The following is a 25,576-nucleotide window of genomic DNA, read 5'->3' on the forward strand; positions in this document are numbered from 1 at the left end:
AGGAATAAAGAAAACTTTGGATTCTATTATAATAAAAGAGATAATCCTTATGGCCATGCCAAAGGTTTTTAAATACAGAAAACAAATAAACCCTATTGGGCCTTATGGGCCTTTAATCCAAAACAAAATTAAATAAAACAAATAAAATAGAAATTGCTTAAATATTAAAATGCTTTCCGACGTGCGATTTCTTTTTTGATACGCACAATCCTCCTACATCAATATATAAACATGCTTTGATGATGATGATGATGGATTGAGTATTAGACGATGATACTCATAGACTTGACGATGGTATAAGTATGTTTCATATATGTTTGCATCCATTCATAATCATATGATGAGGGCTGAATCCAGATGATGTGTTGGATCAGTGAAGGGCATAATTTTCATTGTGTGGAATTTGTGCTGGCAAGGCCGTATCTTGATGATGTTGGATCGGTCGGTGGGTTAATCCCATTTATGATGTTGGTACCACATGCATAGTGTCAGTTCATTCATATGCATGATTTTTATAACATGAATGAATGTTTTCCTGTGTTATGAATATTGATGATGTGTTGGTTGTTGTGATGATGAAACTTGTCTGAATATCTGTATATGATACAATTGGGTGAATGATGTGACTATAATATGTTATTGTTTATGACTCTATAACATTTGTTAATTGTGAATGAGACTCACCCTTACTGTTGACATTTTCAGATTGGCGAGTAGCGGTTTTTGGCTTTGGTGAGGTTAGCTCATAGGCCAGTTTGTTTAAGTATAGCGTCGGTGTCATGCTCTGATATTGTAACACTGGGGAACGCTAGTTAGAATCTATGATGATACTTTATTATGTTGTTATTGTATTAATTTCGTGGGATATTGCATGGATGATGTTATGCTTATTTGTATGATGAATATTCCGCTGTGTAGAAACATGATTTTATTAAATTGATGACTGTTCATTAGTGAAGCATGGCAAGCAAGTTATAATAAATTGTTTTATTGAATTGTGGCCCCCTTGTTTTTATGTTTACTCTGAAATGTTTATATAAATGCCACGGGGTTTAGAAGGATGTTACATGGACCAAGGGTGTCACACATGAAGGTTGCAAGAAGAATCCTAAGATACTGAAAAGGATTGATAAACTATGGAATTCTATTTCAACAAGATTTTTTTTACTAAATTTCAACAAGATTTTGAAAGCAAAAAAGCTGTGATTAATTGCTATCAAGATGCTGATTAGTGTGAAGATAAGGAAGATCGAAGAAGCATAATTAGTTATTTCTTTCAAGTCTTTGGTGCTCTAATCTCATAGTGCTCGAGAAAGCAACCTGTGATGGCATTGTCATCGTGTGAGGCTAAATATATAGTAGGATCCTATGTTGCATGTCAAGCAATAAGGATCCGATCTGTGCTGGAAGAGATCGAGGTCGAAGTGAAAAAACCTTTGATGTTGCAGTTCGATAACAAGTTAGTCATTAGTCTTGCAAAGAATCTAGTTCTGCATGGAAGGAGTAAGCACATCGAAGCTAGATTTCACTTCTTAAGGGAGAAAGTAAATCAAGATGATCTTGAAGTGAGACATTGCTCAAGCGAAGCACAATTGACCGACATTTTCATCAAAAGATTGAAGATCAACAGATTCCTGAATTTAATAAAGAAATTAGGAATAGTTCACATGGATTATGATTAGCGTATGTTCGACAACTTGGATTATAGGGGGTATGTTGTTATATAATACAAGTTGTGTAGTCCAAGCCCAAAATTTTCTAACTTTATGATTTATTACTTAGTACACAAGTTAGTTGTATATAAATAGACATATTGCAAATCAGTTTTATACTATTCAATAAGAATTATTATTTCCTTATTTTCTTTAACTTTCTCTTTTCACAAAAGTGCCTCACGCACTAACATAAACAATATTTATATTACTTATTATAAATATATATTTATTGTATTCATTTTATTACATTTTCAAAACTTTATTTATCCGTGAAAAAAACAAATATTTAATTAGTTAGAGTGAAAGAGTTTCACGCATTTTGAATATTAACGAGAATGCAATAAAAAAATTATATAAGAGATAAATTATCATTTAACTATTTATACCATTTATCATTTATGAATATATATATATATATATATATATATATATATATATATATATATATAATTATTAAATATTAAAAAAATTGTCGAACAAAGATATAATTGAAATATATTGACAATGTAAATAAGTTTTACATCGTCAGTAAATTATAACTGTTAAATTATTATAAAAATTTGACTTTTTTAAGTATTACATATAAAATATTACTTAAAGGGTAATGCTGACGAGTGTCCTATGGGCACTAGTTAAGAGATTAAAAAGATAAGTTGAACATTGTTTAATAAAGTAAAAGGATATGTTTTTACCCAAAATATATATTAAAAATATAAATAATTAATTTTTTAAAAAAAGATTAATGTATTCAATGCTTTGAATCTAAAATATTTTTTTAATTTAGAATGCTTAACCAGTACCTCAGGGGCACTAGTTAGCATGACCCTATAAATAATGGTAAGAAACCAAATATATAAAATATTTTACAATATACTTAAAAGTGTAAAATATAAATACAATCTATTCTAAATAATTGATTGGACAAATATAAAGTAAGTGCATAGTAGAAAGTGTGAGTGGATTATAGAGGATAATTACCCACGCACTGAAAATAAACTAGCTAGCTGTAAAAGAAATTGATAGACATCATCGTGTGCTGTGCTGTGTTATGTTACAGTGTCAGTATATCTTCTCATCTCTGATTCTCTGACGCATACAGCTGCAAACAAAACATTTCCAAAATTAATATAACCCCAAAAACATTAACATTAATTCACTTTCTCAAACATTTCCTTTTATGTTTTTTCCTTTCCTTATGATTTTTTTCTTATTCCTTTTTTTTTTAATTTCTTAAATTTCATTAATTACTGTTAACAAAATTTTGAGTATAGTTTTAGAGGTTATCAATTTAATCAAAATTGCTATAAAAAATCACAACAAAACAAAAAATTTATATAGTTATTTCATTATTTTCACATTTTATTTTAATAGAATATAACTTTTTACAGTTTTACTGTAATATAATTTTTGTTGGAGTCCAAATATATTACTAATACATTTTTTTATTGATATATTTTTAAACTAATATCAATTAAAATGTACAATCTTCATTCATCCTATTTAATTTTTATTAAGAATTTATATAAAAACTGAAACAAATGTTCTAAAATAGTCTTTAAAGAGAAAAAATAGAGTATATTGTATTATACTGTATTTATTATCAAAGTAAATACTATACAACAAACTATTGTTTTTCTTTTTTGTTTATATAATTTATATAAAAAATAGTTAATTAAACAATTTATTTTTAGAAAAATAGGTTTAGTCAACTGATTTAATAAAGAATTAGAGATCAATTTTTTAAAATTATCGATTAAAAAATTTATTTAGTTCTAATTAAATTTTTTTTGATATATATATATATATATATATATATATATATATATATATATAAATATTATAATTAATATTTTTTAATTCACCTCCAAAAAACGGGAAAAAATAAAATTTTATCCGATAATAATTTTTAGGATAGATTAAGATATTGTCTTATTTTTTTCTTTTTCTACACAATTTATTAGATTGTGATGATGAAATTATTAATTTTTAGTATAAAATTACTTATATATGTTTAAGTAGTAAAACTTTTACTATAAAATAAAAGATACTAAAGGTACAGGTTTCAAAATTGTTGTATTTTTATTTTATATTATTTCAAAAATTAACAAAATTTATTAAATTCTTTAGATATCACTTTTACGGATTAAAATTGTTGCAATTGTAATATAAAAAAAATAATATTTATAGAATAAAGATGATAATCATTAAAATTTATCTATATAAATGCGTTAAAATTTCAAATTTAAAATTAAAATAAGTAATAAATCTAAATATATCAGTTTATTAAATTGAATTACCTTATAAATTACTATTAACTTTTTAATATAAATACTAGTTAATGTGAGATGAGTAGAAGAATAGAATTTACAAATTCTAATTTAATTGACATAAAATTATATTTTTTTGATTTCTTTTTAAGTATTATTTTTTGGCTTTCTACATATATTAATTAATGTTAATTTTTAAATTATGATATTTTTTTATAATATCTTTAATTTTTTAGTAATTTATTTTAATTTTTTTCAATTAGAGATAATTTTGACAAAATTATAATTATTACTATTTTAAACTTTAATAACACTTAAAAAAAGTAAATTTTTTTCTAAAAAATGACACAGGAACGAAGAGAGTATTATTATTGAATTGAATTATTAAAGAAATTATAATATTTATAGTGTGTGAATATTAGTGGGTATTACCATTTTGTTTTCAAATTAAAAAATTAATTAATAAATAAAAAATTGTTAAAAGATAAATAAAAATAAAATGTACTGTAAATAAAAAAGTAATTAAAAAAATGATTAATCCTTGAAAAGTGGAAATTTTGAACACAAGAAGACATCTAGAGATTGGAATCATCCATCCAAGTCTCTCTTTCTCTCTCTCTTTCCTCAATCCTTTACTACTTTATTCATTAATGCAATAATCAACTTGAATCATCACTCATCGTCATCAATTTTCCAAGGTGGGTTTGGTTTTCTTCATTTTTATCTAAAAATTATTATTTTTATCATGGTCCATGACATGAGTTAATAAAAACAACCATGTTCATGCTGAATTTAACTTCAACTTGAGTTGATAATAGGTGGTTTCAACTTATGATCTTGTTCATGTTGGATTTGATGTTTTTTTTTTTTGTTAGTTTTTTTTTATTTGTGCATCTGGGTCTTGCTGATTTTGTGTCAAATTAGTCTTTTTCTTGTCAAAGTGTGCTGCTTTGACTTTTTAGCACTTTTTTTGGTAGAGGGGTACACATGGATTTGCTAAAGTTTGAGTTTTTTTGATAGTTTTTTACTATACAACTTAAGGGTTGTGATTTGTTTTTTTGATAGTTTTCTTCTTCTTCTTGTGATTGGAATAATTTAGTTCATGTTTTACTAGGTTGAAATCTATGTTTTGATTAGTTGAGATTTATGAGGTTGTTTTGTTGTTGTTGTTGCTTTTAACTGAAGTTGTAATTTTGTTGTTTGTTTTGGATTAGGGATTTTAGGGTTTTGTAATTTATTGAGAAGAAGGGGAATTTGATGATGTGATGGTGGGAATGATGCATGGGAAGTAGAATCAGGGTTAGTTTTGAAGATGAGAAGGGAGCAGAAACAGGAATGCCGAGCTTCAATTCCGACGATGCATGGTATATTAATATTTCATCTCAATTTTGTATTCTAGGTTAAACCGAAATTTTAGATTTGTTGATTAGAATTTGGAATGGTTCACGGCTCATCGTATAATCGTATTTAACTATTGAAGTTTCAATGATCAATCAACTTATAGATGATTTCTGTTTTTATGCAAATTTTCTCGAAAATAGAACATATGGGCCGACTTATGATACGTTAGTCTAACTTCGACAAAATATCGATTTCAGTTATACAGAAGGGAACACAGTTGATACTTTTCATGTTTCTGACTTTGGAGCTTTCGGTCAGCCGTATCGCTTAGAGGATGCTGTTGCTCTGAGTGGAAGTAAGTCTTCTTGTAATCCAACATCGTAGTTTATATGTAACAAAGCTAATGAATTTTTCTGATTGTAGATTCAAACTCGATTTTTAACTCGCTAAAACAAAGTGGCCAGACAATTTCTCCCGGCCCTGTTCACATAAGTACACTTGGAAAGGTAAGTTTCTCTTGTTCTTCCTACTTCGGTATAAAGTTTGAAGTTTTAGCTGTACGAAACGTTTAATTTCAAAATTTTCTTTCTTTTCTCTTTAGTTACCGACGTCACTTGATAAAAGCCCCTTGGAGAATCAAACAGAGCCACATAGGTTGCAATTAACAAAGCTTCAATCATCAAATCCTAGCAGTAGTACGATATTAAGTGTTCATATAGATAACCAGGAAGAGTTTGCCATGGCCGATGCCAGTCCTAGGACTGATATTTCTACGGATGTTGACACCGATGACAAGAATCAACGGGTGAAGTTTTTTCAGCCTTTATACTTCTTCTTTTGTTTTAGATATAGCTTATACACAAACACTTATATGATAAGCACTTATGCTACAGACGCTTAGTTAAATAGTTTAAGCATTCTTGGTTGATATAGTTGACGATCTAATATTTTATGAATGCTATATTTGCAGTTTGATACAAATCAATCCCTTGCTCCCGTGGGTTCTGACTCCAGCGACAGATCAAAGGATAAATCAGATCAAAAGGTTAATAAATATTATCAAATTTTTTTCATGGATATCATCTAAAATTCCAATTAGTATTGGTTATATAATGACCTTTTTTAAATGTTATTGTAGACTCTCCGCAGGCTCGCTCAAAATCGTGAGGCAGCAAGAAAAAGCCGGTTGAGAAAAAAAGTAGGGATTGTCTACTTAAATATTTTCAGTTATTATTCATTCTTTTAAGTTTTATATATTTTATTTTTTCTCCATAGAAATATCGTTATCTTTTCATAATGATTCAAAGACATGAATTGATATTTTGCTAGATTTGATTAGAAAAGAAATTTAATAGAAAAAACATTACCTGTGTGTTTTCTAGCATAGTTAAGTTGAACGCTATACAGTAGATTCAAGTAACTCCTTTATAATGTTTATGTTGAGATACTCTCCGGATTTGCTCTCTTTTATTTCCATTATGTGGTTACCTTGTATACCTCCTTTTCTATTATTGCTTCAATTCTAATTCCAATAATTATAGGATCTTGATTGTAATCTTTTCAATAAAAATACATAAGGCCGAGGGTTTAATCTTTCAAGCATTCAGTTGAAGTCATTCTCTATTTATCAAGTTATACTAGAGCCTTTAGCAGCTTCATAAGACTTTCTTGCAGTCCCCGGCATTTACCATACACTAGGGGTTACTACCTTGTCTGCTTGAGTATAATTTCCCCTCCCTCCTTTTTGCCTATTCTAATTCCATTTCTTCTTCTTCTTCGATTCATCTTATATTCATTATTACTATGATTATATCCAGGGTTTTTAGACCATGATATGTTATTCTCTCTCTTTATGATATATCCATCCCATGTTCCCACCATTTCTTAATTGAAACCTGTTATGCAAGTCATCACCATAGTGCTTCATTTGAATCCACCTCTGAGAATTATTCTGACTATTTTGCCAGCCATATTCTTTCGCATGTTCATCAACAGGAACACGATATTGTTACCAAGAGTTTGTTTCATTATTTTTCATGTTGGTTTGATCCCATTTCTTGGCAGCATAACTTGGTTTGGAGGGCTGATTCAATAGGAGAGAACTGCCAAGAAAAATAAAAGAAATAACAGCCTTCCAAACTAAGTTATGCTGCCGATAAATGAGATCAAACCGGCACGAAAATTATGAAACAAGCTCTAGGGAACAGGATCTTGCTCGTGCTCCTGTTGATGAACATGAAAAATAATATTGGATAGCAAAAATAGTCTGAATAATTCTCAGTGGTGGATTATAAGGGAGCACTTTGGTGATGACTTGCACAACAGGTCTCAAGGAAGAAATTGTGGGAATAAAAATAATGAACATGGGATGAATATATCAGAAAGAGAGAGAACAACATGTCATGGTCTAAAACCCTAGATATCATCATGGTAATAATGAGTATAAGATGAATCGAAGAAGAAGAAGAAATGGAGTTAGAGGAGACAAGGAGGAAGGAAGGGAAATTATACTTAAGCGGACAAGGTAACAACTCCTAGTGTATGGTAAACTCTCGGCACGGCAAGAAAGTCCTATGAAGATGAAGGCTCTGATACCAACTTGATATATAGAGCATGAATTCACCAAGTCTCTTAGAGGCCCGCGAGTATCTTATATATGTGTGCACCAACTTGAGGGGGAGTGTCTAGATTTGCTCTCTTTTATTTCCATTACGTGATTAACTTATTTACCTCTTTCTGATTAATGCTTTGATTTTAATCCCTATAATTCAAGGATCTTGATTGTAATGTTTTCATTATAAATACATAAAGCTGGGGGTTTAACCTCTCAAGCATTCAGATGAATTCATTCTCTATTTTTCTAGTGTGTAGTGCATGATCAGATTCACTTTTCTGAGAGACAAAAGTGATTCTGAATACATAATATTGATTTTGACATGTTTGAGTGTTCTCAAGTATAATTGTTTGTACCTCAAGAATGAATTCTAACATGAAGCCAATATTCATAGCTTTTAGCTTTAGATTTATTATTCAACTCACTGTAATGCGGATATTTTGACTTTATGTTCAACTCACTTTTGACCAAAATAAATTCATCTAAAGCAATTCTCACTGCTATTGTTCCTATGATCTTTGTAAAAAATGATTGTTTTTACATTCCCCAATTGGCCATTGAAATGCAAAACCTGACACGGTATACTCATTTACATAATAGGCCTATGTCCAACAGTTGGAAAGTAGTCGTTTGAAGCTGACTCAACTAGAGCAAGAGCTTCAGCGAGCCAGACAACAGGTTAGATTCTGTTGATTTTTGTATGACACGTTTCCTTGGGAGTTGTGTTATATTTTAAACCAGAATGTCTTGTTGCTTCTTGTAGGGAGTCTTCATATCAAGCTCGGGTGAACAAACACATTCACTGAGTGGAAATGGTATATAGTTTCTAAATTGTTGCTTATTCTTTAGTTTGTACATAGAAAATGTGTATAACTAGTTTCTGTCATGTTGTAACAAGTTATATCATTTAACTCTTTTACAGGGGCAATGCAATTCGATGCAGAATATGCAAGGTGGCTAGAAGAGCAGAATCGACAAATTAACGAACTAAGAGCAGCTGTAAATTCTCATGCAAGTGATACCGAACTTCGCATGATTGTTGATGGTATATTGGCACATTACGATGAGATTTTTAGGCTGAAAGGTGTTGCAGCTAAGGCCGATGTTTTCCATTTGTTGTCTGGCATGTGGAAAACACCCGCCGAGAGGTGTTTTCTATGGCTTGGTGGTTTTCGTTCGTCTGAGCTTCTCAAGGTGACCTTGTGCTTACCCTTCTCTTTATCAACCGATTTTTAACCGTGACAACCGAGTTTTAATCTTTTGACGTCTAGAGTCATTTTAGTGTTTATGTTCCGTACCTCAACTTAGTGCGACAAAATTGTTTACAGCTTCTGGTAAGTCAATTGGAACCTCTCACAGAGCAGCAGTTGATGGGTATTACCAACTTGCAACAATCCTCCCAACAAGCAGAAGACGCATTGTCTCAAGGCATGGAAGCATTACAACAGTCCCTCGCAGAGACGTTGTCCACCGGCGCACCGTCCTCATCTGGTTCCTCAGGGAATGTCGCAAATTACATGGGTCAAATGGCTATGGCCATGGGTAAGCTCGGGACACTCGAGGGCTTCATTCGACAGGTAAATTTTTCTATTCAAACTCGCGTTCAATTAATTTCGCACGGTTTTTGGTGATTATAAAATATCTTACTATGAACTCCCTTTGTGTGTTTATTATTACAAGGCTGACAATCTGCGCCAGCAGACTCTACAACAAATGCACCGAATACTGACAACACGACAATCGGCTCGTGCACTCCTTGCCATACATGATTACTTTTCGCGGCTACGTGCTCTCAGCTCGCTCTGGCTGGCCCGTCCAAGAGATTAACGAAGGAAGTGATTAATAGTTTGTCAAATTTTTAATTCTCGAATATCAACCACCATCGATACTTCGGTCATGATTAGTTTTGCTTCTTAACAAGTGTTCATGGTGTTGCGATAATCGCAGTCTTTGTAATAGTGATACTAGTGTTTCCTTGAGTTTACTAGGAATTGGAATTGGAAAGAACAAGCATTTATGTTATATCTGTTACTAATAATATTGTACATTGTAATTGTTGTGGAAGGGCTTTGTTTTTTCAGACAAAGGTAGTTTATGATATGTGCCATTTAACTGATTCAGTTGCCACTGTTTTACAAGTAATACCTGCATATTGAAAAGAGCCTAACCATTACTCAAAATACAGTGCTATTATTTTTCAGCATGCGCAACAATTAAGCAAAACATCACGTTCTCAAATTATGCCATGAATAATAATGAAACTAACAGTTTGATCTGAAGCAAACAGTATAAACTTCATCTTGCATTGATGCACATAACAACTAAGACAAATCTTTATTTGAGATAACAGAGAACACGTTTCATTTTCAAACTTCAAGACTGAGAAATCCAACATACCAAATTGCGAATTTGAATAAAGAAAATAGTCAAATTACTAGATTGTAAATTTTGATCATTTGAATAAAGAAAATAGTCAAATTACTAGATTGTAAATTTTGATCAGTTTAGATTAGAGCCTACTTAATATGGAAAAACCATTTTGTTTTCATTTCCTGCTTTTCAGGATTTCTATAGGAATTCCTTTCACTTTATAACATTTTCATATATTTTTGTATTAACAGTTATGGCCCCTGTCCGTATAATAATAATTTAAAATTTGATCTTGAATTATATCTTGAGGAGTCTTCCTTAAAAGTTTCCCCTAAAACTAAATTTGATGTTTTAATATGGTGGATGGGGAATGAAACCAAGTATCCTGTTCTTAGTAAATTGGTAATGAATATCCTAACTGTTCCAGTTACTACTGTTGTTTCAGAAGCAACTTTTAATGTTGAGAAAAGGGTTATTGATCCGAAACGATCATCTATGAAAACTAAGACAGTTGAAATGGTACTTTGTGGAGGTGATTGGGTGAAGGAGAAATATGAGATTAAGAAGGACTGCTATGCTAGTATTGTAATTAAGTTTTTCATGTCTTTTTAATTTAATATTTATATTGCTTAATATTTTATCTCACTAATACATTTTCATTTGTAGGCTTGTAGCTTGAGGAACCACAAGATGAACTTTTGACATATCATTTTGGTGAAGATTTAGGTGTCACTTCTTTACAACTGCAACTTGAAGATCTGTATTTGCAATGTCAATGATGAGATTGTTCAGAGACATCATTAATATAATGTAGTGATATTTTGTTTTTTTTTTAACATAAATTTCATAATTTATGTTTTAACAAGTTTTTTGAGGTGGTATGATTTTGTAATATAATGTCCAATGATACAATGTGAAAAGTAAATGGCCAAACAGTTTCTCCTGGCCATGTTCACATAAGTACTCTTGGAAAAGTAAGTTACTCTTGTTCTTTTCTTCTAATGCACTTCCTACTAAGGTATAAAATTTAAAAAAGTTCTTTCTTTTCTCTTAAGTTTCCAACGTCACTTGATAAAAGCCGATTAGAGAATCAAACTAAACCACATAGGTTGCAATTAACAAAGCTTCAATCATCAAATCCTAGCCGCAGTACGACATTAAGTGTTCATATAGAAAACCAGGAAGAGTTTGCCATGGCCGATGCCAGTCCTAGGACCGATATTTCTACAGATGTTGATACCGATGACCAGAATCAACGGGTGAAGTTTTTTCAACCTTTATACTTTTTCTTTTATTGCTTTCATTCTAATGCCAATAAGTTAAGGATCTTGATTATAAACCAGAATGTATTGGTTCTTCTTGTAGGGAGTCTTCATATCGAGCTCGGGTGAACAAACACATTCACTGAGAGGAAATGGTATGTAGTTTCCAAACTGTTACTTATTCTATAATTTGTACGTAGAAATATGTATAACTAGTGTCTGTCATGTTGTAACAAGTAATATCATATCGCTTTTATTTCGGCTACGTTTTATTATCCATGATAACCATTTAATTGTTTTACAGGGGCAATGCGATTCGATGCAGAATATGCAAGGTGGCTAGAAGAGCAGAATCGACAAATTAATGAACTAAGAGCAGCTGTAAATTCTCATGCAAGTGATACCTTACTTCGCATGATTGTTGATGGTATATTGGCACATTATGATGAGATTTTTAGGCTGAAAGGTGTTGCAGCTAAGGCCGATGTTTTCCATTTGTTGTCTGGCATGTGGAAAAACCTGCTGAGAGGTATTTTTTATGGCTTGGTGGTTTTCGTTCGTCTGAACTTCTCAAGGTGAGTTTTAATCGTGACAACCGAGTTTTAATCTTTGACGTATATAGTCATTTTAGAGTTTATTTTCCATGCTTCAACTTGGTGCGACAAATTTGTTTACAGCTTCTGGTAAGTCAATTGGAACCTCTCACAGAACAGCAGTTGATGGGTATTATCAACTTGCTCCAATCCTCCCAACAGGCAGAAGACGCATTGTCTCAAGGCATGGAAGTATTACAACAGTCCCTCGCAGAGATGTTGTCCACTGACTCCTCAGGGAATGTGGCAAGTTACATGGGTCAAATGGCTATGGCCAGGTAGGCTTGGAACACTCGAAGGCTTCATTCGACTGGTAAGATTTTCTTTTTCAAATTCATGTTCAATTAATTCGGTACTTTCGCACGGTTTTTGGCTATTATAAAATATCTTACTATGGACTTCGTTTGTGTTTTTATTATTACAAGGCTGACAATCTGCGCCAGTAGACTCTACAACAAATGCACCGAATTTTGACAACACGACAGTCGGCTCGTGCACTCCTTGCCATACATGATTACTTTTCGCGGCTGCGCGCTCTCAGCTCCTTCTGGCTGACCCGTCCAAGAGATTTATGAGTGAAGTGATTAATAGTCTGTCAAACTTTTAATTCTCACAAATCAACCACCATGGATACTTCGGTCATGATAAGTTTTGTTTCTTAACAAGTGTTCATGGTATTGTTCTACTAGGAATGGAATTGGAAAAGACAAGCATTTATGTTATATCTGTTACTAATAATATTGTCCATTGTAATTGTTGTGGAAGGGCTTTGTTTTTTTAATACAAAGCTAGTTTATGATAATATGCAATTTAACTGATTCAGTTGCCACTGATTTACAAGCAAAATGTGTAAGCAAAATTATAGAAATGTGGTTCATAAAACTTCGTAGATCTCATCAAATAGTTGTTTATGAAGCTCACTAGGAAATTTTACTTAAGTAAGAATCACCCCATTACACTTATAATTGTCTGTAACTTATAAGGATTGAGAAGAACAACTATCTATTCTTACAAAATTTTGTATAATCCACGAAAGATAGTGTTGTCTCAACTTCTCATAGTGTCTCCAGTCCCACAATATATGGAGTGTCGTCTCAACCTCTAGACCACAACTAGTACATAAAAGGAGAAATTCTCACTCCCCATTTGCTCTTGCAAAAATTTGTGAAAAAAAGCTCTTGAAACCAACCGGGCAAATATAAGTTTGAAGTACTTAAAATTATAAGAGAATCAATTTAGTTCATTTAAATTTTACAAAATAATAATTATAACTCTAAATTATAGTGTCAATAAATATTATTTTTCAGCATGCACAAAATTAAGCAAAACATCATGTTCTCAAATTAAGCCATGAATAATAATGAAAGTAACAGTTTGATCTGAAACAAACAGTATTAACTTCATCTTGCATTGATGCACATAACAATTAAGATAATTCTTTATTTTTGGAAACAGAAAACATGTCCATTATCAAAACTTCAAGAGTAATTGCTGTTGTAGAAATTCTTCAGGAAATTAGAGATGCCCTGCTCTTTTGCAGCCAACTCCTGCTGCTCCAGTCCACGCCTGCCGACCACGTATTGACCAACTATATGGTGCCTTTGCTTTGAATGGTTTACAACATTCTTCAACTCTTCCAACCCCTTGAAAAGCAGCAAATCAATTACCTGAACGCACACAAATATCAGTGAGTGACAGTAATAAAACCATTCATATTAATGCATATAAGATTTGAAACTTATTAGTGTTGCATCAAATCCATGACACACTGATCTATATATTTGAATAAATACTATATATGTAAATAGGATGTATGGTTTCTTTCGTATGGAAATACCATCAGGTCTGTGAGGAACAAAGAAGAAATCAAACAAAGCTTTGGACAACGCCGGACAGTAATTAACGGTACAAGTAAAGCATACATAGCATAAAAGAAGAAATAAATGATGATTTTGCAACACTGAAAAGCATTGCGATGCACAATGACGAGGGTTTTGGAATCAAATTATTCACAGGTCGCCAACACTCAAAATTTGACACGACAATGTATAAAACATGGAACCGTATTCAAATTACAGATTAACAAAGACAGCTTCTCTTTTCCATATCTTTTCATCATGATATGACTAAATCTAAAACCATAATCTCCACAGTATGACAATAAGACATCACATTGAAATGTTGTAGGCCCTATCATACAATACAATATGTAATTTCAATCCCCTTGAAAATTATGCCACTAAATTCTCCAAAGACTGAGAAATCCAACATACCAAATTGCGAATTTGAATAAAGAAAATAGTCAAATTACTAGATCGTAAATTTTGATCAGTTTAGATTAGGGCCTACTTAATGTGGAAAAACCATTTTGTTTTCATTTCCGGCTTTTCAGGATTTCTATAGGAATTCGTTTCACTTTGTAACATTTTCATATATTTTTGTATTAACATTTGGAAATAGAAATGAAGTGAAAATAGATTAAAAAAAACAACTCTTCCCCAAATCAAATATAACCTTAACTACCCATAAGATAACTAAGCGCATTTAGGTGTTTAATAAATGATTATGCCAACTAGGAATAATCATTGCCAAGGTTTGTAAATACTAGCTGACATTGAATCTGAAAGAAGTATGGGTACAGCTATAACTGACTGTCACGAAACAAACTTAATTCGTGAATATTAGTCGTTCTATTGGACTATTGGAAGTTATTCTAGTCCCACTGGTATTAGATTTTTCACTATAACTAGACGGTCACAGCTGTAGATAGAGTTATGGCCCGCTGTCCTCATAGTTCTATATATAGGTTAATAAAGCTCTTGTAACAGCAACAATTTCATTTTTTAAATTATCAATAATATGAGATAGTCTTCTCTAAATTTCCTCTGATCCTATTATGGCATCAATGAGTCACAGTTACAATTTCTAGGGCACATTCTTCACTTTCGGACCTTCCCTTCTCCATTGATTCACTGCCTTACTTTTGCAACTCATTGTTGTTCCTCCTCCGTTCCTTGAAGGTCTGTCACCGCAAGCACCTTCTCCTCCAAGCATTGCCTTCTTACACAAGATCTCGGAAAAATTAGATGTATAAAACTATCTTCTGTGGCGTCAAGAAGTTGAATCAGTTATGAATGGCCAAGAAGATCAGCTACTCAAACGTGCGATCGGAGGCACCAATTCATTGCTGGCCTTGTCTCCGAAAGCTACCATGCTTGGGAGCAACTAGATCAGCTACTGCGTTTGTGGCTTCAGTCGACAATTTCAAGCTCTATGCTCAAACATATGATCTGAAGCACCAATTCATGGCAACAGTGGGACCAAATCCACAATAACTCCCATTCTAACACAAACGCAAAGGCACGACAATTTTGTACTGAATTGTGTCACCCAACTTTTGAAAATCAGTCAATGTCTGAATTTCTTCGTGTTCAGAGACCACAATTGATGCGCTAACAGCCATCGGCGACTCCATCTCTGTTAAGGAGCACCTTAACGTCATCTTCAAACCTTCCTAAGTAGTGATGTCATTGTCTCGCTAATCAGCAATAAGTTTGAGTCGTTGACCCCTCATGAGACTGAGACGCTACTTCTTGTGTGTTTTGCGAAGAACTGCAGGACAATCAACGTGCTCGTTACAGTCACGTCTGTGTCAATCTCTGCACATGCACCTACTATGGTTCTTGCGAATCATAATCCCTAACATCTGATTCATCAGAACAATCCCGAGCCTTATCAGTAATTTCTAATTAGAATCCTTACCATTCTACACCTTAAACCAATTCACTGATGGTAGAGGCAAATTTCTCTGTGGAGGTCGCAATGGTGGCCAAGATCATGTTGAAGAAGCACTGTCTACCGCATGATTAGCCTGAAATGTGGATATAATGTTTTTGTTTGTTATCATAGATTCCAACAGCATCATCCTACTCATATTCCTCCCATGTATTCTTTCTCTCCCTACTTTCCATTCCATCTGCACATCCATCCATGTACCTACTCCTAGTTTTGATGTCAATGCATTTCGTGTTGTTCCTCCACTAAATGTGGTATCGTCCACTATCCTGGGTCCAAGGGAAATATTCTAATGACTCTAATTCCTTGCCTCCAAACCTATTTGACTAGAAATGATAAAAAAAAGTAGATTTTCCAATTTGCATTACGTTGAACACGCCAAGTTTTAAATCAAATTTTGTTTTAGAATAAAATATCCACACACAAACCACTTCACTCAAATTCAGTTTCAACCAAATAAATTTTACATCTCGGCCCGTTCTAAATAACCAACGCAAAAATTCCTAATCAACTCAGCCCGTTCTAACCACAAGAAGCAAATAGGGGTGCACAAAATAACTGTCATATGATTAAACCTGCAACCATATCCAAAACCAGATTTTAAAACACAGATTTTTTTTCTGTTAATGGTTTAATCGACCCATTTCAAATAGGTTGGATTATTTTGCTGTTAGACCAGTTACAACAGTGAGTACTCAGATCAGTTGGATTAGCATCTGGCCCATCCCATTTCACTTTTTGTTCCAAAAAAAGTGACACAAGTGTTCCCTCTTAATATTTTTGGATCTAGCTTTCTGTCTTCAAAAAGAAAAGATCTAGCTCTCTGTTTTCCATATTTTTTTCTTCTAAATACAAACAGTGATAGATTAACTAGATTGAAAAAAGTGCAACCACCACCATCTCTGATTGCTCACCATCGTCGAGCTTGCAGCCTCATTGATTGCATACATGTGGATCCTCGTTGGGGTCATCAAGCTTGCTAGCTGCTCTAAGCTTACTCACTAGATGCAGCTACTCCACCCTCATGCTTCATTCAAGACCAGATCTACAACCGCATGATGGTCTGCTGGATAGAGACAAAAACAGGGGAAGGAACCGCAGATGCAGATCCAAAACTAACCAGTACAGATGTTGTTCTCGTTCCCACGGTGGGGACAAAAATGGTGCATAATACTGGTGACAAAGGCAGGAACGAGGCGGTGACAAAGATGCCGGCATAGAAGTAGCTATTACCTGTGACAACTTCGTTGTCCCTCTCGTGGTTTTGTTTAACTTTTCTATTTTCTTCGAATGGTTTATTTTTTTTGGCTAATTGCATTCAGTGGTGTGGTCAAATTGCAGTACCATGGCCGCTAAGGCGGATATACGGAAGTTTACGGGCTCGCCACAATGGTAAATAGCGGCCGACATTGCGGGTTTTTCCGCCATAATCCGCTGTAACTGCAACGCAAAGATTTTGGCTCTCCACCATCGACAACACTGCATTACCAATTTTTGGAATCTTAACCAGTTTTAAAACTGGTTAAATTTTTGAGTAAATGATTTCGATAAATTTGGTCTAAATTCAATTTTCTTTGTTATTTTTTATTTGGGAAAAGATTGGATATCAATAAAACAAAACAACGAACACAGCAAAAGACATACTAGTTTCAAGATACTCCAATTAACAACATGCAATTAAAACTAGGGTTTAAGTTAATTCAATTCAAATAAAAAAATGTGAATTTAGATATGCATTCTCTGAATCACACTACCGGTTACAGCTTCAAATAACTCTTTAGAACAAATGAATATAAATTTCCCAAACAAATTATCAAAAATCGAAAATCAAAAATCGAATTTCGGATACGATGAAAATAAAATTGAAAACAATAAACCTTGGGATTTGTGATGTGGTCGTTTTTGCGGATCTCGGCGGCGATGGTGGAACGAAGCTGGGAGATAGTAGCAACGTCGTACAGGTTGTAAACTTCCATGACGGTAGGTAACGATCTACAAGCGCTTCTGAAGAACTCGAAGACTCGTTGACGCGCTTCTTCCAGATTCACTGAGTTTGGAGGCACTTTCGCGTTTCGAATTGCTTGCGCCATTTCCGATTCGACGAAACTCAACTCGGGTTTTTCTTTTTTCTGTTTTTGCTTGTGATGATAGGTTCTTTGTTCTTCAAGGTGAGAAAAAGAAAAGTGGAGCGTGTGAATGTGGAGGACACGGGCCAAACGGCGTCGTTTTGAATGTGCGTTTCACCTTGTCGCACGTGGTTGTGGACCCACTAGTGTAATGTTAATTTTTTTAAGAGAATTTCACCATTCCCAGCAAAAATCTAAATTTACCCCTGCTTCGGTCCGAAGTTTATTTTTTAGATTTTTTCAGATTTCTGAAATGCATCTCCGAAAAAATTAGGATTTTGATGAATTCGGAGATGCATCTCCGAAAACACAAAAAATTTTGGAATTTTAATTAATTCGGATATGCATATCCGAATTAATCAAAATTCCAAAATATTAAAAATTTTGGGATGTTAATCAATAGATGAGGGATCAAGTTTAATAAAATATTTCTTTTTTCATATGACCAATAATTCCTTTTATATCTATTTAATCAATTCTATATATTAACAAAACATTATTTATCTGTCACATGAATAATCAATTCCAGATAATGTCAAATAAATAAATAAATAAATAAACATAAGTCTACTCGATGAATTTAATTATTTTTTAATTATAAATAACACTACTAAAAATTTGATCAACTAACGTACTATTTATATTACTATTAAAAATTTACTATCATATTGATGTTAATGAAAAAAAATACTTTTTTTAATTCTTAAACAAATTTCTCATTATTTTCTTCAATTTTATTTAAATTAAATTTTAATTATATTAATTTAAATTAAAGAATAAAATTAATATTTATATGTATAATATATTTACATACTAGAGATTCACTTAAATTTTAATTCTATTCACTTAACAGAGTACTATTTATATTTACTACTATAATTTCTATCAAATTGATTTTATATGAAATAAAAAGTTTCTTTTAATTTTTTTAAAATATTCTCTTTGCTTTTTTAATTTTATTAAAATTAAATTATATTCTATTCAATTAAAATAAAGTATCAAATAATTTATTTGTAAATAAAATAATAAATAAATTGTTGAAAAAATTTAATTATAAATAATAACTACAAAATATTTTAATTTAAAAAAAGATGTTAATAATTATTATTATATCTTGATGATAATGATATATATTTAATAATATCTTTTATTTGTAAATAAAATTTTAATTATATTAATTTAAATTAAAGAATAAAATTAATATTTATATGTATAATATATTTACATACTAGAGATTCACTTAAATTTTAATTCTATTCACTTAACAGAGTACTATTTATATTTACTACTATAATTTCTATCAAATTGATTTTATATGAAATAAAAAGTTTCTTTTAATTTTTTTAAAATATTCTCTTTGCTTTTTTAATTTTATTAAAATTAAATTATATTCTATTCAATTAAAATAAAGTATCAAATAATTTATTTGTAAATAAAATAATAAATAAATTGTTGAAAAAATTTAATTATAAATAATAACTACAAAATATTTTAATTTAAAAAAAGATGTTAATAATTATTATTATATCTTGATGATAATGATATATATTTAATAATATCTTTTACTTAATATAATTAATTATATTATTAATTTTATTGATTCCCCTTGATTTTAATTTTTAATAATTATTACATTTTTTCATATCCAAAACATTCCAAGACCAGAAATTGAAATATTTCGGATATGTATCTCCGAAGACACCCCCTAAAAAAGGTGATTTCGGAAATGCTTCTCCGAAAACATTCTTTTTTGTTATTTCGGAAATGCATCTCCGATTTTGGTGTTTTCGGAAGTGCATCTCCGAAAACACATTTTTTTTTGTGATTTCGAAAATGCATTTCCGAAACCACATTTTTCCTCATAAAAAAAATAGCTTCGGAAATGCATTTCCGAATTTTAGAGGCATTTTGGGATTTTCGCCGCGGGTGACCAAGAAGGTAGGGGGATTAGGTTTTTAATAAATGTTATTTAGAAAGAATTTGAACTAGAAACACAAGAATTTACATCTGTCATTAATTTAGTGGATAATTTTTAAATTATAATAAATTAATTTTTTTTAATAACAATTATGGGATGATTGTGATAAAGAATGGTTGAGATTTATTCTTGTTTTTGTTGTTTTTACTTTTTCTTACTAATATGCATTTTCCTTTTTTTTTTACAATTTATCCCATAATATTCTTAAGGACCTGCCGAAACTTCAATTTTGCCTCAAATTTCCGGTGTATTTCTGAAAGCACATTTTTTTACTTATTGTTAAATTGTTCTGTAGATGCATATACGAAATCGTTTAAACAACGTTAAAAAAAAATTATATATGCACCTATGAAATAATTCAACGTTAAATAAGAAAATGTGCTTTTAAAGATACACTTCCAAAAATAGAGACTATTTTTAAAAACATACATGGTGCGTAAGAATCTTGTTGGGGTTAGAGTTTCTCATTTTTTTTCCTTAGGTAGTGTTAATTTTTGTTTTGACTAATAATTAATTTTATTATTTGTGAAGTGTATACCATTACCAATCTTTTCATGGAATTAAATAATATTTAAATTTGATTGATTTTATTTTAATCTAATTTACAATTTTAAAAAAACTATATTCTAGTAATATTATAAAATTCCGATAAAGTGATATAGCTATTTAATACAAAATATAACAACTAATATATTTATATTTTATTACATGATAATAGTTGTAGATTAGATTTAAAATATAAAATAATAAAGACAGAATAAACTAAAATAATAAGTATCGTTAAAAAAATATCAATAAATAATAGACTAATAATATTGTGGTGTTTTTTTATTAAATGTTTTGGTATAAATCGAATATTCTTTAGGCGCAATTATAGAAATTAACCCTTGAGTCAGGAAAGATCATAATAGATGACAAAACTCTCTCTCTCTCAAGACATTTAACACTGATGCATGTTCACGGCTGAATTTAAACCCAGGATCTCTGATTAAGGGTCTGTTTGGTTCAAATGAGGGGGAAGGGAGGAGACGGATTTTAATGGAAGGGGAGTGGAGGTGAGGGGATTTTTTTAATTAGATAGGTGTTTGGTTCAAACGAGGGAAGGGGAGGGGAAGGGAAGGGAGGGATTTTAATTAAAAATATGTTTGGTTCAGGAGAGAAGGGGAGGAGTTTTATTAATAATTTACATTTTTATCCTTATTATCTTATATAAGTTATACAATATGATATTCAAATGTGAAAAATTTATACATATTTTTTTGTTAGTAAAATTTCTAATATTGAGTGACTAAAAAGTTATAATTTACTACATAATGTTAAAAAATTGAGTTCACTTAATTAAAATAAAATGTTCAAAAAAAAATTAAACTATATGTTGATAACAACTTTTAAATCGTAATGAATTATTTAACACATCAAATACATAAAATAATTTACTATTAAATATAAATCGTTTAAATGTTTTAATAAAATAAATAAAAGAATTAAAATGAAAGATTCAAAGTTTGATATAAAAGAAAGTATGATAGGATACATAACAAAATTAGAAAAAAATATAAATAAACATAAAAGAGTTATAAAAAATTTAAAAAAAAAAGTACAATGATTATGATTTATATTAAGGACAAAAAATTTAAAATAATTTGAAGGTGGAGAATAATTATAATAAGTTGATAGAAGCAATCGAGAAAAATCACACAGAAGAGAGCACTAATACAAAAGAAAATGAATAATTTTGAAATATTAAAATAAAACTGAGGATATTATAGTAATTATAATAAATTTTAAAATATCAATGTTCAGATTCCCTCCCCTCCAAATCCCCCCGATTTGGAGGGACGCGAAAAGTGTGTTTTGGAGGGATTTTGCTCCCCTCCCCTCATAAAATTTGAACCAAACACATTTAATTAGAAATGTTCCCTCCCATCCCCTCCCATCCCCTCCATCTACCCCGAACCAAACACATCCTAAGTTGGAAGAGACTCCTACCATCTTAACAAAGTACTTTTGGGTTTGTTGTTTTTTAATTAGGACTATGTGTTTTTTATTATTATGATAAAATAGAAAACACATGATCATCTAAGACACTACACGATGGATTCTTGCTGAGAGCGTGCGAAAAAACAAAGGAATGATCCATGGCAGTCTTATTAATAGGAGTCACCCATGGTTATATGATATCATTGTTACTACAACCTGGCAAAGATTAGTCTTAGGACATACTAACTACATCAGATCTCAAAGATGTACCACAAATAGATTATAGAAACATCGACAATGGATTGATGCATCATTTAATGAGAGATGGCACATCAAGATATTTTTCATATATACATTGGTGAGATGGAGGTTAACTTGGACAAAGTCTCATGTCTGCTCCACTTGTCTTTTACTGCTTGACTCTTGGATTCTTAGTTTATTCATAGATAAGGGCATTATACATGTTCTTGGAAGAAAGACTGAGAATGATGTATTGTCAAATCAGTGTTGTAAAGTGAAGTTTAGATATATAAAGAAATTGTATAAGAATCACATGGAAACCTCGTTGACTCATCACGATGATAATGAGCATAAAGATTAATACAAGCTATATGTGATAAGGGCATATTTGTTATATTTGGATGACACACTCATCTTTGTTGATAAAATCATGCACTATTATCCTTAGACTTGAGATATTTAGTTATTACATCCAAATTACATTTAAATCTCACATTTTTTTGAAATGTGATAACGACATAGTAAAGGAGTCGAAGTTGGAAAATAATTGTAATAACATTCATCATTGTTGTACCACAGTCGGTGACAACGACACAAGACATATTCATTGGATTCTTCAACAAATTGTGACACGTCTTTAGAGTCTAAATATAGGGGTGTTTAAAACCAAACTGACACAATAGAAAACCGTTAACCAAACTAAACTAAAAATTGCAAAAAACCGCATTTGGTTCGGGTGTGTTTGAGTCATTTTTAAACAAAATTGCACGGTTCAGTTTGATTTGCGCTTTATATTTTACAAACCAAACTAAACCAAGCCAATCCGCATTATGTTGCAAAATCTTAGAAATTGTTATAGATTTTTAATACTTTATAGAAAAAACAAATATTGTGTGTATATTTTATTGTATTCTTTGTATTATATTTATTTTAATTTATATATTAAAAAAACAAAATATTATTAATTTATTAATACTAGTATTATTTTTATTTAAAATACAATTCCTACATATTTATTTTTGTTTTCATTTTTAATTTATTGACGTTGATAAGGATAACATTAAAAGAAAAAAATTAATTTATTATTAGTTTTATATCTCTTTATATATAAAAATATTGATAATAAAAGAAGAAATTATAGTGTTATTAAGATAACATAGTCACATGCATGCACTTGCTTATAACTACACAATGTAGTACTTCAAATTTATTTAAGAATGTAATTTTATGTATACTGCCCTTTAGACATAAGATGAAATTGTAAGACGTAATTCATATTTATGCATCATGTTATAAATTTATTTTGAAAATTACACTTTTATTTTATGGTAATATAAGAATGACTAAACACAAAATTATATTGTCTTCTATATGTGTTAGCTCAATAATTTTCTTTTGTAAAAAAACTGAACCAGCCGAACCAATTTAAATCGCATTAGTTTGGTCTGGTTTTATTTCTAAAAGTCAACCGAATCAAACCAAATCACACGCTTTTTCTCTTGCAGTTCAGATGACTTTTAGAATAAAAATCGTCCAAACCGCACCGCAGACACCCCTACTAAATACCATTATCCTTCTTTTTACCGTTCGCTATCGTCTAGAATGACATTTTCATGCTCGTATGTTCGTTTGTTTTAGTGCGTGAAATTATGAAATATCCTATTTAAATTCTTTCATTTTTGTCATTACAAAATATGAACAATAAATAAAATAAATGATAAAGCACTTAGCACAAACTAAAATATGGTATCTTTATATATTCATTATTAAATGCATACACAATGATATTTAAACAATAGAAAAAAAGGAACAATGAATTAAATTAAAAAGGTAAAAAAATAAATATGATCTAATATCACTTGATTGCTAGCAAATGAGTAAATTTTTCAAGCGTTATTATCGAATGTGTAAGGTGAATTTGTGGAAGACAAGAAAAGTGTGGTTCTTAGAGAGTATGGTTGTTGGGAAAAGTTCGGAAGGTAATAACATGTTTTGAAGTTGTTGAAGAGAAGAAAATGTGGTTCTTGAAGAGATACGGTTGTGTGAAAACTTTGAAAGATAATAACTTACTTTGAAGTTGTTGAAGATAAGAAAAATGGTTCTTGAAAAGCCATGTTTGTTGGGAAAATTTTGGAAGATAATAATGTGTTATGAAGTTGTTGATAAATGTGATTCTTGAAGAGTTATAATTGTTGGGAAAAGTGTGGTTCTCCATGCCTCTCTCTCCCTATATCTTTTTTTCTCCCTCTCCCCTAATCTCTCTTATGTCCTCTCTCTCATTGGAAAATCCAATCACGTTTAATTTATTTTATCATCCAAAATATATTAAATTTTGTTTAAGATACTTAGTAATTACAACCTCTCACACACACTGGAAAATCCAGTGACGTTCAATTTATTATCTACTTCTTCATATATTAAGTTTTGTTTAATATACTTAGAAATTTGTAATTGATCTCTCTCACACACACTGGATAATCAAATGACGTTCAATTTATTTTATATTCTTACATATATTACGTTTTGTTTAATATACTTAAAAAAATGTAATCTCTCTCTCTCTCTCTCTAAAATCCAATTATTTTCAATTTATTATATTTTTATACTTGCAATCTTTAAAGTTAAAATCGACTAACTATTACATGACAGTCATGTAATATATCACTTTATCTATGAATTGAATTTTAAAATAAAAAAGTAGGATTTTACACACATTATAAAATAGTATGTTAAACCATAAATATTCATAGCACAATTTTCTAAACTGATTGATAAATATAAAGGACACACAACACCATATTAGCATATTATATTTTTACATTCAATAGATTATTTAGATAAGCTTAAGCTCCTTTGATAGTTGCCACATGTATAGGTGTTGATTGGCTACTATGCTATCATATATATACATTTTGTATCACATTCTTTAATCAATCTACTCATACTTTACTTTACAATCTTCTTCTCTTTTCTGTTGCAATTATTGTGTAACTGAATTCAGTTACATTCTTCTTCTTCCTTCCTTGCTTCTTCAATGGAAGTTGAACTTGTATGGTGCAACTTTGCTTAAGTCCTATGGCTTAAAGCAAGCAAGCAGTGGTATTCCAAACTTTCTTCATTTTTGCTTTCTATTGGTTACCACCAATCTCAGGCTAATCACTCTCTCTATGTTAAAGTGACAAATATTGACTTTACTGCTCTTTTGGTATATGTTGATGATATAATTTTGGTAGGCACCTCCATGACAGAAATTTCAAAGGTTAAGCAGTCCTTTCATCTTTCTTTCAAAATCAAA

The 25,576-nt window shown here is 30.9% G+C and overlaps 3 protein-coding genes across 8 annotated transcripts; 2 read left to right on the forward strand and 1 right to left on the reverse strand.

The window, feature by feature from the left end:
* Positions 1-4,530: 4,530 nt before the first annotated feature.
* LOC131616757 (transcription factor TGA2.2-like) lies at positions 4,531-10,064 on the forward strand. Of its 6 annotated transcripts, none has more exons than XM_058888191.1 (12): positions 4,531-4,680; positions 5,197-5,346; positions 5,581-5,678; positions 5,747-5,829; positions 5,925-6,128; positions 6,294-6,368; positions 6,462-6,521; positions 8,538-8,615; positions 8,701-8,752; positions 8,860-9,131; positions 9,266-9,514; positions 9,618-10,064. In XM_058888191.1, the coding sequence occupies exons 2-12, from the start codon at positions 5,264-5,266 to the stop codon at positions 9,762-9,764; spliced, it is 1,401 nt and encodes a 466-aa protein (XP_058744174.1). In that variant the 5' UTR covers positions 4,531-4,680; positions 5,197-5,263; the 3' UTR covers positions 9,765-10,064. The 6 variants fall into 6 exon arrangements, with proteins under 6 accessions (XP_058744174.1, XP_058744178.1, XP_058744177.1 ...); XM_058888195.1 differs by having other exon boundaries at positions 5,589-5,678; XM_058888194.1 differs by having other exon boundaries at positions 4,536-4,680; positions 5,206-5,346.
* A 606-nt stretch (positions 10,065-10,670) lies between these two features.
* LOC131620137 (transcription factor TGA2.2-like) lies at positions 10,671-12,444 on the forward strand. The gene is made up of 6 exons (XM_058891153.1): positions 10,671-10,892; positions 10,982-11,067; positions 11,386-11,566; positions 11,673-11,724; positions 11,874-12,098; positions 12,278-12,444. The coding sequence occupies exons 1-6, from the start codon at positions 10,671-10,673 to the stop codon at positions 12,442-12,444; spliced, it is 933 nt and encodes a 310-aa protein (XP_058747136.1).
* A 1,036-nt stretch (positions 12,445-13,480) lies between these two features.
* Positions 13,481-18,147, reverse strand: LOC131616758 (NADH dehydrogenase [ubiquinone] 1 alpha subcomplex subunit 6). Its single transcript, XM_058888198.1, has 2 exons — positions 17,835-18,147; positions 13,481-13,829 (listed from the first exon to the last, which is right to left on the reverse strand). The coding sequence occupies exons 1-2, from the start codon at positions 18,045-18,047 to the stop codon at positions 13,641-13,643; spliced, it is 402 nt and encodes a 133-aa protein (XP_058744181.1). The 5' UTR covers positions 18,048-18,147; the 3' UTR covers positions 13,481-13,640.
* Between the last annotated feature and the right edge of the window lie 7,429 nt (positions 18,148-25,576).

Source organism: Vicia villosa, linkage group LG7, assembly GCF_029867415.1.
Source record: "Vicia villosa cultivar HV-30 ecotype Madison, WI linkage group LG7, Vvil1.0, whole genome shotgun sequence".
NCBI lineage: Eukaryota > Viridiplantae > Streptophyta > Magnoliopsida > Fabales > Fabaceae > Vicia > Vicia villosa.

Bases quoted from the DNA above. Each gene is read 5' to 3' on its own strand.
- LOC131616757 (XM_058888191.1), top strand. From the start codon at position 5,264: ATGGGAAGTAGAATCAGGGTTAGTTTTGAAGATGAGAAGGGAGCAGAA. The intron at 5,830-5,924 runs GTAAGTTTCTCT...TTTTCTCTTTAG, and splicing joins ACATAAGTACACTTGGAAAG to TTACCGACGTCACTTGATAA. The intron at 9,132-9,265 runs GTGACCTTGTGC...AATTGTTTACAG, and splicing joins GTTCGTCTGAGCTTCTCAAG to CTTCTGGTAAGTCAATTGGA.
- LOC131620137 (XM_058891153.1), top strand. From the start codon at position 10,671: ATGGGGAATGAAACCAAGTATCCTGTTCTTAGTAAATTGGTAATGAAT. The intron at 11,725-11,873 runs GTATGTAGTTTC...ATTGTTTTACAG, and splicing joins ACATTCACTGAGAGGAAATG to GGGCAATGCGATTCGATGCA. The intron at 12,099-12,277 runs GTATTTTTTATG...AACCTCTCACAG, and splicing joins GTGGAAAAACCTGCTGAGAG to AACAGCAGTTGATGGGTATT.
- LOC131616758 (XM_058888198.1), bottom strand. From the start codon at position 18,047: ATGGCGCAAGCAATTCGAAACGCGAAAGTGCCTCCAAACTCAGTGAAT. The intron at 13,830-17,834 runs GTTTATTGTTTT...GTGTGCGTTCAG, and splicing joins ACCACATCACAAATCCCAAG to GTAATTGATTTGCTGCTTTT.